The 17,533-nt window shown below is 38.0% G+C and overlaps 1 protein-coding gene across 1 annotated transcript; it reads right to left on the minus strand.

Annotated features, from left to right (window-relative positions):
• Positions 1-4,863: 4,863 nt before the first annotated feature.
• On the minus strand, positions 4,864-6,714 carry LOC140243500 (uncharacterized). Its single transcript, XM_072323170.1, has one exon. The coding sequence runs from the start codon at positions 6,712-6,714 to the stop codon at positions 4,864-4,866; it is 1,851 nt and encodes a 616-aa protein (XP_072179271.1).
• Positions 6,715-17,533: the final 10,819 nt, after the last annotated feature.

Here is a 17,533-nt window from a genome sequence, read left to right on the forward strand (position 1 = left end):
CCAAAACCCAAAACTCAATATTGCCGTAAGTCTTTTAGTTATAGAGGATCGTGTTTATATAATAGTATCAAATTTTTAAATTGAGTATATTTGTAGATGTATTTTTTTTTCTTTTTTCTTCTATTTCATTGAAGCGTAGATGTACATATTTGTTAAATTCCTTGATTTGGCTTATTGCCATCATGGTAATAGTGTTCGTATAACTGTAGGGTAGTAGAGCATGTTATTTTAATTCTGTTTAGTGTAGATTTTGTTGATACAAGTTTGCATGTTAATTTCAGATACCGAGTGTGTTTTCTTCTGGACCCCTCGGTAGAACAGCTCCACCATGAGGGCGGAGCTGAGTAGGGCTATCCAGCCGCAGTTTCATGTACTTTTGTGATAATTTCTTTGTATTATTCAATAAGAAGTGATGTACATATTTTTTATTTTGCGGAAATAAAATCAATCAATCAATCAAACATTAAACAGTACATGTTTATGTATTATGTTATATATACACACACATACTCATATATATATATATATATATATATATATATATATATATATATATATATAATATATATGCAAACTTGCGTATAAATCACATAATTATTCTCTCATTTAGATTCATCCCGTTATATAGATCATACAGACGAGGATTTCCAACTTGCATTATGCTTTTGAGTGTGAGTGCTTCGGTACGCACAATGATAAAAGTCAATCTTTGAAGCGAATTAAGTGCATGTATTTTGGTCATGCATTAAAGTGACACTGTATTATCCACTTACCTGAGAAATATGAGGTGTGTCCGCTGATATTTTTTTTTGTGTGTTTTTGCTCGTTTGTTTGGTGTTGTTTGTTTGGTTATCTGTTTGTGTGTGTGTGTATGTGTGTGTACACTGTATTTTAATATATTCGCTGGCTGACTTTCATTGCGAGAAAACGGAGAAAAAGAACACTCCGACAACGCTTAGCAATAAATCTTTCCTCCTCTCTCTCTCTCTCTCTCTCTTTCACTTTGTCTCTCTCTCCCTCTCTCTCTCTTTCTAACCATGATTTTTTTTTGTTCTCATGCACACACACACACACACACACACACACACACACATCTATACATACAACCTCACACATCGAGGCATGGAAACAAAGTTCTCAAAAATGGTACTTATCTTATGAACTTTTGCCACAACAGTAAGACGAAACACACCAGGGAAGTAGAAAATTTGTATAATCCAGTGATTGTATAAGCGTATGACAACAATAAACATTTATCACATGCTGAAGAGCCAAGCAGTATATCTGATCAGATTAAGATTGCAAGTAATTCAGGCACACATCCCCATTACTTGATTAAAGATACATTCCTGAACCCTCAACAATGTCGGTTCTTGGAAAGAGAGAGAGAGAATAACAAAAAAAATGCCTAAAGGAATGAGATAACGAGAGAGCAACAATGATTAATAATGGTGTGTAACGCGGTAGATGGATGATCCGATTCCTCGCTGTTACAATGAGGGGAAATTGTACGGTTATGACGAAACACCGAAATTTTATGCAAAAACAATCAATACAGGAATGTAAATGAACTGTTAAATCTACATCATAATCATGGTTCATTTTCAAACGAAGAACAAGTAAACAGAAGTTCTCGTTTTGTCTTGACAAGTGTAATAATCTCATCACAATTCAAGCATGTTGTACAGGACTGATGTACAGGACTGTATGCCATTAATTAATATTAACAAAGTGAACGCTTTCTGCCACCAGGAACAACTACCGGGCTATAATGACAAAATGATACTATAATGTATGTAATTTCGTAATAATAATTATAGAATATGATCTTTTTTTAAATATATAGATTTGACGCCATTTAAATTAAACTAGCTATGACTTCTTAGTGAATTGGTGATATATAATGGTCTTACAGTCCTACCATGCAGAGCTGGTTATACAAGATAGATAATCATAATAATATATTAATCAAACGTATGATTTTTTTTATGCTATGCTAAGGAGTAACTATCGCAGCATTTCGATTTACTTCAATTCTCTTGATTGTTATTCATATACATCTTCGCGCTCACCCTACATACTTGGTACATCACAATATCAGAGATGCAGCACTTCAAACTCCTCTGTTACAACGAATGCATGACGTTAGCTGTTGTACTACAAATTAAAAGAAAAAAAGAAGAGAAATGAGCTACTGTAGATATCAGATAGTAAAGAACATCATAACATTGAAATGTATACAGATGAAATTTAAAATGATTTTGATGAAGATGAGAGAGAGAGAGAGAGTGTGTGTGTGTGTGTGTGTGTGTGTGTGTGTGTGTGTGCGTGAGGGAGACCGGATGCAGGGGATTGAAAATGGAAAATGGAAAGGTGAAACACACATTTATTTCGCTTATCTTTGTTTATTTCGTCTCCTGTGTGGCCATTTACCCAAAATCTTGAAGACTTCTCTACAAATGTATCATTCTCTTTCAGCGTAGTGACTTTGGCGCAGAACAACAATTTCATTTCATCTTCATGAAATTGCTGCAGTAGAAAATTACTGCTCTCACATTTCAATCCTATGCGATGCAAATTCCTGCGTTTAAGATTGCGGCTATTTCACCAGTCACAGAGAATAGTCAGTTATAATCTCACCAGATGTATTTTGACAAACTAATACATCAATATACAAACAGAAAAAAAAAATCATCTGATTCAGCCTCACAAAAAATTGTTGTTTGTTTGCTGTTAGGTCAAACCGGGGAAATGTAGGTCTATCAAAGGCAAGCCTAACTACAGGAGGATTTTAGTTTGCCTGGCAGCGTCACCAAATTTGAAATGATTATTATGATAATTCGTGTTGAGTATAAACAACAATGTACATTTGGCTAGACGTATTCTATGGCCTGTCGGGTTTTCGGTTTCATTTTGGTCACACCGACCCTTGAACCTGATTCCCCGATTTATTCATTTCTGTTCGATATCACATTTTTAGCTCGAATTTATATTGTTTTGTTTTCTAGGTTTACATGAAATTGAATTGTATGTAACAATTCTTCAAACGACGAGCTTTCTTTTTATTACTACATTTCGTTTCAATAATGTCATGTACATGTAAAGTGGTTGGAGCTTCAAAACCTATTACATGTATTGTGACTAGTTTGTGAATTCTCAATAAGATCAGACATGTGATACTCAATATATAGAGTAAATTGTCATGAGATTCAACTTTCAACTTTAACTTTCAACTTTATTTTCATTTCCATTGAATAAACAGGGAAAATTATATACAATGCATTAACAGAACATATTATTTGTAATAATTTCAAAGAAAACGTACATGTGATCACGAGTAACAACATAACATTACGATTATGCTGTTTGATCATATATAGCCCACTGAAGGAATCTCCCTCTTAAAAGCATTTTCTTCTTTCAGAACATTCTGAACCTAGAGTATAAGGTCCTACCTACTAAATTGTTTGAAGCGTGAAAATGTCAATTCCTTTAGATCATTCAGTGTCGAATGATTTTACAGAAGAGGGCACTCTTTTGCGTTAGCTGGATAATCATCTTTAAAAACAAAACAAAACAAAGCAAAATCTGGAATGGGTCTAGACCACTGATCTCTATGGGGATCGAGATCAACGGTCCAGAGAATTTGGAGGGCACTAAATTGAGAGACATCCAGTCCAGGAAATGCAGTCATGCGAAGCTGGGAATTCTTAGAGTGTGCCTGCAATACCCGCCCGAGTGAGGGCGCTCTTCAGCTCATAGTCCCAGGCACTGCATAGTCCCAGTGCCGCATAATAAACACGGCACTGCATTATAGTCCAAGCTGCTGGTGGTGAACGGTACCCCAGGGCCCCGGTTCCATAAAACTTGTTACCAGTGACAAGTTGTCATAGTTGTTATAAGCTACTGAAATCCTTGCATCTTACTGGATACAGAGCAAATTTGTCATAGAAATGTGGCAATTGACACTGATAACGAGTTTTATGAAATGGGACCCAGGTCGTATTGTGTCACCTCTGTATTCAAATACCATATTTCATAATTTATATATAGCTCATAACAGCATGAACAGCATAGCAATATATACCTCGTAACATAAAAAACCCCAAAGCCAGGGTATGTACAAAAATGGTCTGATTGCCACGTGTCAGCGAATAACGATTATGCGCATCATATGCGCATCTCTCACTGCATAATAAAACGGTCGCCTCCAGTTTAGATTCGTCGGCTGTGTGTGTACTTACATAATGTACAGTGATAAGCTGTACACATTGGAACTCTGGAAGATATCTCAACCACGCCAACCTTCCCATTTCATGAGTCCCTACACTAAGAGGGTATTTAACGTAAAAACCGATAACACGGACAAAATTCATGATTCATGGATCACTACTATTGGCATTGTTACTTAACATTTTATAAGATGAGTTTTATGTATGGAAATTACACACATGCAAGTAAAGAAGGATTGGATACTCCTACACATTCTTCATCTTTTTTTTTTCATCTCTCAAAAGAATCTATACACATAGAAAGAATGCATTGTACAGCTAATAATCAAGTATTAGAATATGGGTAATTAAAGAAAGCTACAGAGTTGGTAATGCTAGCCATCCTGGCCTTACTCTGGAGTCAAAATGAGGTCTAGCATGTAATCGGGTTTCCAATTGGAGCCAGCTGGATTTAGTCTACATTTTTTAACAAAACAGAGATTGATTTTACGCCTTTTGGAACAAAACTCATTAATCATTGCCTGATTTTTCTACATATACTTCAGACAGTTTACTGTATATGGGAATATACTAAAATGAATACATTTCTGTAAAAAGTCCCGTTTGATAAAAAAAAAAATGATTTAGCATTTTAAGAAACGAATTCGTCAAATATGTAGAGTCTGTCTGAAGTGCAAAAAACTATCTCACCACTCTCAAACTCTTGCAAACAGCACCAAACTCTTTCCGCTTTTTGTATTTCGAAATCTGTGATGATATTGCGCACGTGCTCCAAATCTCTCGTGTATCTATCGATACTGACGAGACCCTCCTCGTGCTTCATCCAGGCTACAATGACGGAATCATCTCGACCAACAGATGGCCATGTAATACCCTCATTCTTCTCTAATACATTCTCCTTCTTCCCGTTACCATCGAGGCAGACGACAGCATATGAATTTGTCAGTATCAGTTTCTCAATGGTGTGAAAGGAGAACAATTGACAGGGTGAATGTCCATCACATACTATTTCCCTGACAGGCTCACCACCCTGTGGGGTAAAAAGCAGGATCTTCTTTGGTTTTCTGTAACCAACGTAGATATTATCATCTCTATCCACAGTGAGACCACCAAACCCTCCTTCATCAAAACTCATGGTCCTAAACGTGACTTCGAGCTTCCACCACTGTGGAGTGTACAGTGATATCTTGTTCTGCATATCACGCACAACGCTTCGACCATCAGAAAGGTATCTAATTTCTTGGACCCTGACATGCTTCAGCACGGTCTGCTTCAACTCGCCAGCACAGGAGTAGAAATGGATTCCGCCGAGATGTGAACCTACCGCCATCTTACCATCAGGTGCAAGAGTGATGCAATTCATGCTGTCTTTGCTGGGGAGCTCTACGTCTGCCTTCACTTCCCATGTGTAACCGTTCAGTTCTCCAAGACGAAGTTCGCTGAAATTCACGCACCTACGGAATGAAATCTTTTGAGCGCGTTCTGCCACACCTCTCGGTGATTGGTGGTCAGGATCATTTCGTCCAAGAAAACTCTTCAAGTTTTCGCACAGCGTGTCGTGTGCAAACAAGGCATCTTTTTCTAGCGGTACCTTCATACCGTTAGTTACCAGCTCTTCCATAGCCTTCAAGTCGCGGATTGTTTGGTGACTCTCTTCCTCCATGACTTGTAATTCATTCGCGAATTTTTCAGACCAACGTTTCACTTGACATTTCAGTGCCTCTCTTCTGATAGACAAGAGTTTCATGTATTCCTCGTACGTTTTGTCGATGTCATCATTGATCTTTCCTAGCATAATTTTTATTTCGTTCCGTTGTGTCTCTATGAACTGTTTATGGTTTTCAACAGTTATGATCTTTGATTTAGTCTTTTCTTTTAACTCCTTGATATTTTTCATTAATTTCTCTTCATGAATGGCTGCTTCTTCAAGCTTATGTCCCTCTTGCAAATGCTCCAACATGCCGCACTTACAGCATAAGTACTCCCGACACCCGGTACAGAAACACTCTTCATCATCGTTAGGGTGTTTCTTACACTTTCGTCGTCTTTTAAGCGGAACTTTTCTAGAGAGCATCTCACACAGGGCCACTGTTGAGTGGGAGGCGAACAGTTTCCAGGTAGAGTGGCTTATCTCGCACGATTTGCACATATTTCTCCCACAGTCCTGGCAGTAGCTCACAGCTGGCGACTTTTTGTCCATCTCACAAACTGTGCATGCTGGATTTTCGGTTTTCACTTCGTCCACGAGAGAACTCAACGGTACGTTTATTTGCAACTTACCCACATCTCCACTGGGTACTGACGTTACTTTCCTGCACACAGGGCACGTTATAGTTTGTTGGTCAGGCTGAGTTTGAAAAACACATTGCAGACATTCTTTGCAGAAGGTGTGTGAACATACCAGTGATGTAGGTTGGTTGAAAAGTGCAAGACAGATAGGACACTCCAGATTCTGACTGCTAATTTGATGAACAGTTGCCATGATGTCTGTCTGATAACAATAGAGATAATAAAAAAAAAATCCATCAGCGATGCAGTGATATCGTAAAGCCTAAAAGGTACATTCATTGGAGGTAACCACATTGAGCTATGTGATAATTTCTCCGCAGCATCGTGAGATTTGAAGTCATTTTTAGATGATAACAATTCAAACGTATAACGAAACTTGATTGAGATCTATTTTCCATGATATGTATTCTTCTAGTTCTCCGTGATCCGCGTAGTTTGACTGGGAGACATGATGGCAAGAAAATATATATATCTGTGTGTGTGTGTCTGTGTCTGTGTCTGTGTCTGTGAAAAATTAGCCTTTGTAGACACGAACTGAGTAAAATAACAACATTAATCTTCAACGGTTTTTAGAGAAGACTACATTATTTCCTTATAATCTTATTGGTTCACGTTTGATTTTACCCGTATTCTGTGATTTTGTGTAACATACAGTAGGAATGCAAAGTATTCAAACAAGTAATATAATAGACATCAACATACAGATGTAGAATTATCAATGCCGTAACGGCAAACACAGTCCCTAAGAGCATAACACAAGAAAGTAAGCGATATTGCATAATATATATTATGTATATGACCATAAGCAAGGGAGGAAGGAGTCGATACAGAGGAAACCGCCATAATAAGCCTGACGACCCAATAAAAAATCACTTATGTCACGCTGTCATGATGTCGAATAGAAAAAAAAAATATCTAGATAAACTCAGGAAAAAGTGAGATGAGCGCACACTTTTGCAATTCTCTAAGCAATAATAGGGATGCATCCGTTTATTTGTTTAGTTTTTATTTTCGAATAATAGTTATCGCAAAAAGAGTCTAATGAATGCCGAGCTTCCTTGCTTTTTAAACACATTGCCAAGAATATGCACTATAAAAAGTTAAAAAAAAAAGAATCGTCGCAAATCTATATGTGCCGTTGAACATTGATTTGTACACGTAATATGTTTTATTAGACTTTTAATGAATGTGACAGAGCTCCTTTATATCCACGCCAGACTCTCGATCAGAACAAAGTTTAATGTTAAATGTTATCATCACAGTCCTTCGAACCCTTAGACATCGTAAACAGGGGGTAAAAAAAAAGTTCAACTACCATGATGACAGGAACAAGACTGAGTTTTGTCAAATTAACAGAATGATTCTAAATATCAATGCCAACACGTGTTTGATGTAATATGGCTATACTAATGTGACCTTCGATCGTTTCATCCTATTTACTTTATCATCATGTTGCAATATTTATATCATTCACTTCCTGGTCAGCCTCATTCATTATTGATTATGATATTCATCTAGATTTCAGCTATAACAGACACAGACACGCACACACCCACACACACGCATAAACACACACACACACACAAAAAAAAAAAAGAATAGTGATAGAACATCTAGTAGTTCGGCGCTTTCTTGCAACATCCCACACTTATTTCCCTTTTTTCTGAAGCCATCTATTTCGTTTTGTACTACTGAAGTTTTTATCAACATGACGTTTCAGAATAAAACCCTCACCTTCTCCCGCGTTACCTAAATTAGAGCGCTTTCCCCTCTTTGTTGTTTACGGTCGAAACTTGTCAGAATGAAGACTGAACTTTGACAGGAACGGGAATGTGGATTTTTTATTTGAACAGAAACCCTTCGAGATGGTTAATTGCACTCTTAGAGCCTGGTGTCTTATTTGATGCGAGCCTGTCATCTCATTTCATAATCAACACAATTCCTATCATGAATTCTTAAAGAAATTAAAAGAATTCAGTACTTGACCCATGTCGTAACCGGCCTCGAATGAATCTCACCATGGGTCGTAGTGAGGTTTAATGTTACACACAGAAAAAAAGGATAACCAAATAAATAGAGTAGACTTAATTCAAAGAATATTTGTGATCCGTTCAACTGGTACAACTACGTGTCAGGAGCACGTAACATGCGTAATAACAATGAATAGCGCTCCATTATGCTCACCCAGTTTGCCGCACTTCCGGGTTTGCTATTGTTGATCTTTGTTTGGCTCCAAAGTACTAGCTTTCAGGCATGAGATCACAGCCTGTAATCTCTTCAGCCTGTAGAAAGGTGCGAACACAAACTGGATTGAATATGGCCTTACTTTCCAGACCAAACAGATTATTAAGAGTTAGTGGTGATAAACAACAGAGAGGTACATTACGAGTAGGCCTACTCCCAAAATGGTCGGGCGATTCTAGAACCTATCAAGTATAGGTCATACATGTATTGTCTATAATTCCTCGTGACCTTTTCACTGTGACCCTTTACAGTCATAGGAGCGGGTTTTCCCCACAGCTCGAATACTGTGCGCATATCTGAAAATTAAAGTCCATAATGTGATTCCGCATTGTACACCATGGAAGGTGTTCTTACTACATCGACTTTGGCAAATTTGTTGGAAAGAGAACGAATGAATAACAGTAGGTTAAAGGAGCACAGAAACGAGGATCAGAGGAATTATTCTTTATTTAGAGGAATTATTCTTTATTTAACTTACAAGAGACCTAGATAGTGGTTGCTAACACATGGTTCTTGTTTGTTACAGTGTATGAAACTTTTTCCATCATTCGTGCATGGGAGGGGAAATTAGAATTAGGAGGGAGAAGGGAGAAGGGAAATCGAAAGAAAACGTCTGCTCAGAAAGCTGTCCCTTACACCGGCATCAGTAATTATCATCACCATTGCTTTTCAAATAATTCGTCCTTTGCCTAATATTCAAGCACATGACCATCATCATCATTCGAGATAAACACCTCAGCAAACAAATCACAAAGTACCAACATGCATGTTGCTGCAAGGGGACATTGTAAAAAAAACAACAACAACCGAACAAACAAACAAAGAAAACTGCATGTTCTACATCACTCACCACCACACGCAAAAACGTTTTGTTTGCTCATTAGGTAACCTCGGAATAGTCAAATAAGCTATAGATGCACCTAGTAAAAGAATGATAAAATTAAGTAAAGTCATTTACTTTTCAATCTGTATATAGTCCATTAAAGTTTGTGTTTGAGCTGACAAACACCGTCTATCTCTCTCTCTCTCTCTCTCTCTCTCTATCTATCTCTCTCTGTGTCCTGATCGTTAACATGATAATGATGATAATAATATGCCTATAATGATGACGATGATGATAACAACAATAATAATGATAATGATAATAATGATAATGATAACAAAAATGAAAATAACAATAATAATAATAACAATAATAATAGAATAATAACAAATCAAAACAAAAACAGCTTTAGCAGACGACCCAAAAATATGAAATGTGATAATCCAACCTTTCATCGAAATGTCATTGTTTGAGTTAATGTCGTTCACAACCTCTTTATGTCACGAAAGCCGCACTCTCGACTTTCTTTGTTCTACAGTTTCCTTTCAAGGATGTTGACCATTCCACTATAAGCGATTGCTTGTGCCAATTAACTTTGTTGTCCATGTTAAAACCTCAGGTTCTGGGCTCCATTTCATAAAAAGTTGATATGATAGCAACTCTTGCTGGAATGACAATTGTCATGGTAACGCCAAGAATCCAGCTTTCTGATTGGCTATTGCTAAGGGAATTTGTCATTCCGGCAAGAGCTGCTATCCTAACATATTTTATGAAATGGGGCCCAGGAGTCCTATGATTATCTGAGCTGCCCAACCAACTGTATCGGGTGCACGTCACGAGACCGACACCCACGAGTCATACAGCCCACAAGTCATACAGCTCACAAGTCATACAGCCCGTGAGTTATACAGCTTACCGGTCATACAGCCCATTATTCGACACTAAGCTAACAAGGCCCACAAACCGACACATTAAGCCCCGTGTTGTATCTGTCGAACTTGTGGGATGTTTTTACCTTAATGTCGAACTCATGGGCTTTATTAGCCTAGTGTTGAACTCATGGGCTTTATTTGCCTAGTGTCGAACTCATGGGCTGTATGACTCGTGAGCTGTATGACTCATGGACCTGTTTTCAATGTCGAACTCGTGGGCTGTATGACTCGTGGGTGTCGGTCTAGTGGGATGACCTTACTGTATCATGGTTGGTTAGATGCTTTTAGCAGATGGTATGTTTTCAGTTTGGGCAGGCGGAGTTTTGGATGGTATGGAGCCTGAAACTATGAAGGTATGCTTGTGTTCTGCACTGCAAGGGTGTGAATCTGTTGTTGTCATCTCCTCTTCACCTTGTCATCTTCAATGTTCCGCACGTGACCATCGTCCGTCGCCTTGGTAACCCGTCACAGGCATCCGCTTTTGAAGTCACGTGATTTCGCGATGTCACTTGATTTTCGACCCATCACGCACCAACAGTTAAACCGGCGTGGTGTAATGAATCACGTGATGTTGATGGCGCGGAAGTGTTTCATCAATTACGTTATTCAAGCCCTTAAAGGAAACCCAAACCCCAAGAGAAATGTGAATTGATTAAATTTCACAAAATTCATTTTTCATGAAAGTTACACATGCCATCAAATTGCTACTGACATTATGCTAAGGGAAGCAATTATTCCCCTGCTTTCTAAAAGCGGTTAGTCCAGTGCTCTTTCATCATGCTTAGAAAAGTGAATTTTGCGTATATCGCAGACGGTGATATACATAGCGGCACAAATAGTGTCACAAATCATATTATTTGTTCTTTAAGATCACGAAGGAAGAGTGTTAACCGACAGGATGAACTTTATTATTGCTATGAACCGGCTCGTCCTTTTCACACTTTATCTGAGTGAGTCGACGTCTTCTAAGATCTGGTAGTTTATTTATTTATTCACAGTGAGAAGATTACAAGGAATAGAAAAAAAAAAACACGAATGTGGTTTATTAAACAGCACATTGACAATGCATGACATAATGTTTCTGTACTCTATAGGTACAAAATTACTCTGATTTGTAAATTGAATATTTATCAACAACTATATTGTGTTTTGTAATGAAAACATCTAACATCTAACTTCCAACATTAGATTCTATTTTTACAGCACTTAGAACATGTACAAGGCGTGTGTTGGGGAGGAACGGTGAAAACAAGTCAACCGACGTGTTTGTTTGTTTGTTTGTTTGTTTGTTTGTTTGTTTGTTTGTTTGTTTGTTTTTTCTAAATAGATACGGGGATAATAATCTTGATGTTACAACTCCTCAAAGTTGAATGAAGGTACAGTTTCATCCGAAATGCAATCTCTTTCTCGTGGTCTATTTACGTATCAGATTAGATTTCTTTGCAAAAAGCTTCAAATTGTTTTTTCTATCGAAGGTGGTAGAATGCGGCAGGTGCTCTGCGAAGAAAAGTGGTATAAACTTCATTTCATTTCATTTCCAACACATATGATTACAACATTTGAATACACATAATAACACAACAATACAATGATAAACAAATTATGAACAGTGATACAATTTTGTAAATTTCAAGACAAATACCGAAAAAAAAAAGTTGTTGGAAATGGAGCGGACTGCTATAAAAGCAGAGCTTATAGTCTGCAGTCTCCTCATAGGAAGATATAGTTGCAAAACTGATAAAAACAAGGCAAAAAGGTAGAGTGAAAGTAAAGTAAGACGGAGACGAAGTACACATATGTGACCTTACATCACAAAACGAACAAGAAGTCGCACACAGTGACTTTGTGTGAGGACTGGAAATGGGTGAAATGGGTAAACCTAACCAATTTTCTGAAAGAGCAAGTCTTTGTCTATATTATATCATAGTTTGGGATCATAAAACAAACAGGAACTCGGAGAAAAGGGAGAAGGGAGAGGAGATGATGGGTCAAAACCAGGGCACGTGAGGCATGATATAAGCTCACCAAAATATAAAGAGTTTCTTGTCATTGGGTATGAATCAATTAAGGTTATTGAATATATTCTCATATATGTACAGTGTATCATTATACTACATGGATTATTAGTCAATTACCAGGCCAGTGATTAAATGAACATTATCACGAGTGGGAAGACCAGTTTTCCCAAGCGCAGATCAGAGCCAGCCTGGGCCTTGTTGGTGATGCTGTAAAAATTGCAACCAAAGAAAAATCCAAGTTGATGGTTTGCGCGACTCCCAAAGTACGTTGACTGATCCCATAAGTGATGTAGCAGCTGATGCAGTTTGTAGTCGGGAATGTACAGAATGTTCTAAACTCAGCACTTAAGAATAATCTATTTCAGGGTGTCAATGGGTGCATTGGATTACTATGCCTTCTTATAACCTTTCTTAGTAGCATTTCCGAACACTTTGGATGGATGTTTTTTAGGTTCCCCCCCCCCCACGCCTGTCATCATCTATTTGATGATGAATGTAAGACCGCCAAAAATGTTAACACCATTTTGACTGTATGAAGTCTACACCTACTTTTTGTTGACCTCCTTTCTCTCTCTCTCTCTCTCTCTCTATTGTATATATATATATATATATATATATATATATATATATATATATATATATATGTGTGTGTGTGTGTGTGTGTGTGTGTGTTTGTGTATGTGTATGTACGTTATATAAGTCTATTTTCTGTCTACTAGTATGTATTTCATACATGACTATTTACATTAATAAATATCTTTCTGTCACCTGTATTCATCGATTACTAGAGAGTATACAGGCGAGGACTTCCAAATAGTTTACCGCTGTAGGTTATGCTCATTGTGTAACCAATATACTTTTGTGTGGTTGAGTATGAATGCTTTGTTATGCACTATTATAAAAGTCTGTTAAAGGTCCAGTTTACCTTTGGGAGTAGAGATTTCAAGAATTTAAAAGATGTCACATTTGATGCGTATCTGTAAGTCTGTTGTACATAAATCATAAAACATCCTACCATATATATATATATATATATATATTTTTTTTTTTTTTGCAATAGAGCCTAAAATACGAGGAGATATCAGTGTTTTTCTCAATAAACCGTAACTGTAGACGGTTTAATCCGGAAACATTTTATTATAACTTGTTCACATTTTGTGTTTTAACAACAATTAACATTGATTATACAGATTCAAATTTTTACAGTGGTTGTTTCTAGCCTTAACTCACATTTTAGAACTATTTTGAAGCACTAATGCTGGGTTTTTGTTTTATCTGCAAATGGTAAATTATGCCTTTAAACTATAACGTGTATGACCATGTACCAAGAGTGACAGGATATAAATTATTCATACCGTCAACCTCGCGTAAGTCGACATAATCGGGACTGAGCAAAACACGTCGACTTACGCGAATGTCGACTTACGCGTAAGTCGACATTTTGTCGACTTATAAATGAAAGTTAATTTCCCCTGTAAAGAGTAAGATTTGGATCACGATGCGGATAGCTACCCATATCTTACTCCTTTTGCCGCTAGCGTAGGGATATCAGGAGTATCCGTGGGTTTGTTTGTTTGTGTTTTTTGTTTGGTTATTTGTTTTTGTGTTGCATAATTATACATGCGTGTTGACTTTTATTGAAAGATGGGGAAATGAAAACGCCGACAAAGCTTGTATGTCATAAGGACAGATGTCTCGTCCTCGAAATTGTCTCCTCTCTCCCTTTCCCTTTCTTTAACTTTATTTGTAATCTCTTTCTCTTTCTCTCTTTCTAATCATGTTTTTCCCTCTCACGGAAGCACACACAACACACACGCACTCACGCACACAGTGTGTCAGCTTATTTTCTCCACCCTTCCATTATACACTGTACTACATTTCGATATTCTGTGCAACTCAGCGACTGTCGCCGAGGCGCACCGACCAACAGAGGGAGGCATTCCGGTTTCAAACAGAGCTGCAGCCTGCCATAACATCTCTCACTAAAAGAGATTCTTTGAGTTGTAGTTTTTGCTCTGGAGAAACTTCCTCGTGAAAGTAAATTCTTATCCAGAACAATAACATCCATTCAAGTCTTACAGACCAGATCAGAAAAATTAAGACTACATGTATCTCGTTGGTATGTCTGCTGTTTGTTACGAATCTCATGCTAGTATCTGAAATCAGTGTAAAATCTTTGCAATAAGCCAGTTCGCAGTTCCACTTTGCGCATGAGCAGAAAAAGGTCATTCGCACCAACAGGCATGCATGTTGGTTTTGAATTCCCTGGGATAAGCATCTGTGATGTCACGATTATTCGTGTAATCCTTACAATTGCTGCTTGCCTACACAGCAACCTAAGACAGCAAAACTGGTACAATTGTATTTGGCACTATCAATAGAAAGAGATTGCCAATACATTCAATGCAAATTAACGAAATGATGCTTTCCCAAGTGTTAATTGACGGATCACTCTGGTCATCTGGTTCATGCAAGTTCATTCTTTCCTAAATTGAACAGGATCGATGAATTCCATAAATTGTTACATTAAAGCTTAATTATGTCGCTCTGAGAACGAGGGAAGTGCTCCTAACCGACTGAAAAAAGAAAGGTCATTCGTGCCATCGTGCCCATGAACTAACTCCGAACTGGCTTATAGCTTTAAACTTTAGACTGGTGTAAATTCTTCGCATTCATCCTGTCGAAGTTCAATATCATAACTACGTGTATATTCATTTGACTTCAAAAAAGTGGAAATAAATTCACTTGTTAAGGCGTATCGCAAATCAATTGACTTCTTCGGGCGAATGACGCTCCCGTTGATGGAAAGGCCCAGCCTCATACAGTGCGAGATTGTGCAAACCTATACTGGACCTTGTCCAGCGCGTGCTGGTGGTTTCTGTGATAGACACACACAATTACACACACACACACACACACACACACACACACACACACACACTCCAGTTCTTAACTCCACCTTCAGAACCAACAGTGTCAGGATTTAATGGATTACCTAAGGTATACAAGCCTGACTCCATTCCAGCGAGATACATTTTTTAGATGTATAGACCTTCGTGACTTATTTACAACCTTACCAAACACGTTGCCAAAATTCTGAGCCCATTAGTAGGAACTTCACCGCACCACATAGCCTAGATTTCGTTGAGAGAAGATTTCACACCTCAAGCTATGTCGTATGATATGTAAGTGCTCTGTTTCCACCAATCCTCTCATCGGAAGCAGTGAGGGTATGTAGTAAGGAAGTGCCTTGAAAGGGACAGTGGCTGGAAGGAACGTACTTCACACAGTGTAGACCAGATTGTTGAAATGGTGTCCGTTTGATTGAACACAGCCTACTCCTCCTTCAACAGCAAGCATTTCATCCAACAAAATGGGTGTGCTATGTTGTCACCATTTTCTCCCACAGTCGCAAACATTTGAGTATCTGAATATAAGAACGATCCAAGTCCATGGAAGACCATTTCGAGTAAACTTAAAAAAAACTTCATATCTTTTTTTATTTGTGCAACAATATTCTATTTAACTGTGATGGGAAAGCAACATTGTATATACAAATCAGAACATATATTATTATGACAATTAACATTTACATTAATTGTGGAGAGGCCATTTTGTGTGATGGACTTGGGTCGTTCTTTCAATCATATGGACTTGGGTCGTTCTTTGAATCATATACATGATATTCTGCTATAGAGATGAGAGAAGGATGAGAGAGCGGGCGCTATAATATGAATGTAAGAATGACCCAAGTCCTTCATTCTTACAATTAAGATTTAACTCATTCATTTTAGGCACTTTCGGGGGTAATTAGGATTTATCATTTATACACAAGATGAGTCCATGCATAAGCTACAATTTCCCATGTCAAACTGAATTTGGCCAAAAATTGGACTTGGGCCGTTCTTATACTGTATTCAGGTCTTCATTTACATGCAAGAGTTTGAGACTACAGCTCCAAGTGCACACACAGGACGCAAGCCACGTATTTGGCTCGGTTACGTGGATAATACGTTGACATCCTCTAGGAAGAAGAGAGCGCTCTTTTCTTCAGCCACATCAACTCCTCGGACACGCACATTATTTTCCTTCATGACAGAAACGTGCAAGCAGTGGCGTATCTGGGCGGGGGGGGGGGGGGGGGCAAGGGGGGCACGTACCCCGGGCGCCACTCCTTGGGGGAATGGGGGAAACGGGGGAAAAATACGAAGAAGGGGAAAAAAACGAAGAAGGAAAAAACAAAAACAAAAACAAAAAACTTCGCCCGGACCCGAGGGGGGGGGGGGGGGGGGGGGGGGGCAGAAAACCAAGATTAAACAAGATTAAAAACAAAACATGATGATGACGCGGACAAAATGACAATGTTTATTGTGTTAACACAAGAATTCCATGTTTTGTTAGCTGAAATATTTTCGGCTCACTCGCCAAAATTTATATATAACAGAACGTGATGATGACGCGGACAAAATGACAATGTCTATTGTGTTCACACAATGCATGTCATTTTATATTTAGCAGGCAAAATGTTACACGAAGCAACGGCTGCAATTTCTTTCGTTCTGAAGCGATCGCCGATTGGATCAAATGAGGGCTCCAACGGTCTCGAACATACGGGGGGAGGCGCAAAAAAAAAAACCCCAACCAAACAAAAAAACAAATCAAAGAAGATAAGAACAAAACGTAAAGATGACGCGGAAATATACAAATTTCGGCTCCCTCGCTCGTACTAATAGAGTACATGTATTTTTCAAGTCTTCAGTTTGGTGGTATAAATCGTTATCTAGCAGGCCGTCACTATATCTTGATTAGAATTGTAAGATTTAATAACTAAAAAAAGACAAGAATTCCATGTTTGTAAGCTGAAAATCGCCACAATTTATCAAAAAAAAAAAATTATTACTTTTAAATCACCCTAAAAAGCCCCCTTTTAAGTGCTTGAAAAAGCATATCATGTGGGTTCTTTTTTTTTTAAGTCCCTACCGGGATGGGGTTGGG

This window comes from Diadema setosum, chromosome 20, assembly GCF_964275005.1.
Source record: "Diadema setosum chromosome 20, eeDiaSeto1, whole genome shotgun sequence".
NCBI classification, from domain to species: Eukaryota; Metazoa; Echinodermata; class Echinoidea; order Diadematoida; family Diadematidae; genus Diadema; species Diadema setosum.

Excerpts from the sequence above, each read along its gene's own strand:
- LOC140243500 (XM_072323170.1), bottom strand. The coding sequence starts at position 6,714 with ATGGCAACTGTTCATCAAATTAGCAGTCAGAATCTGGAGTGTCCTATC.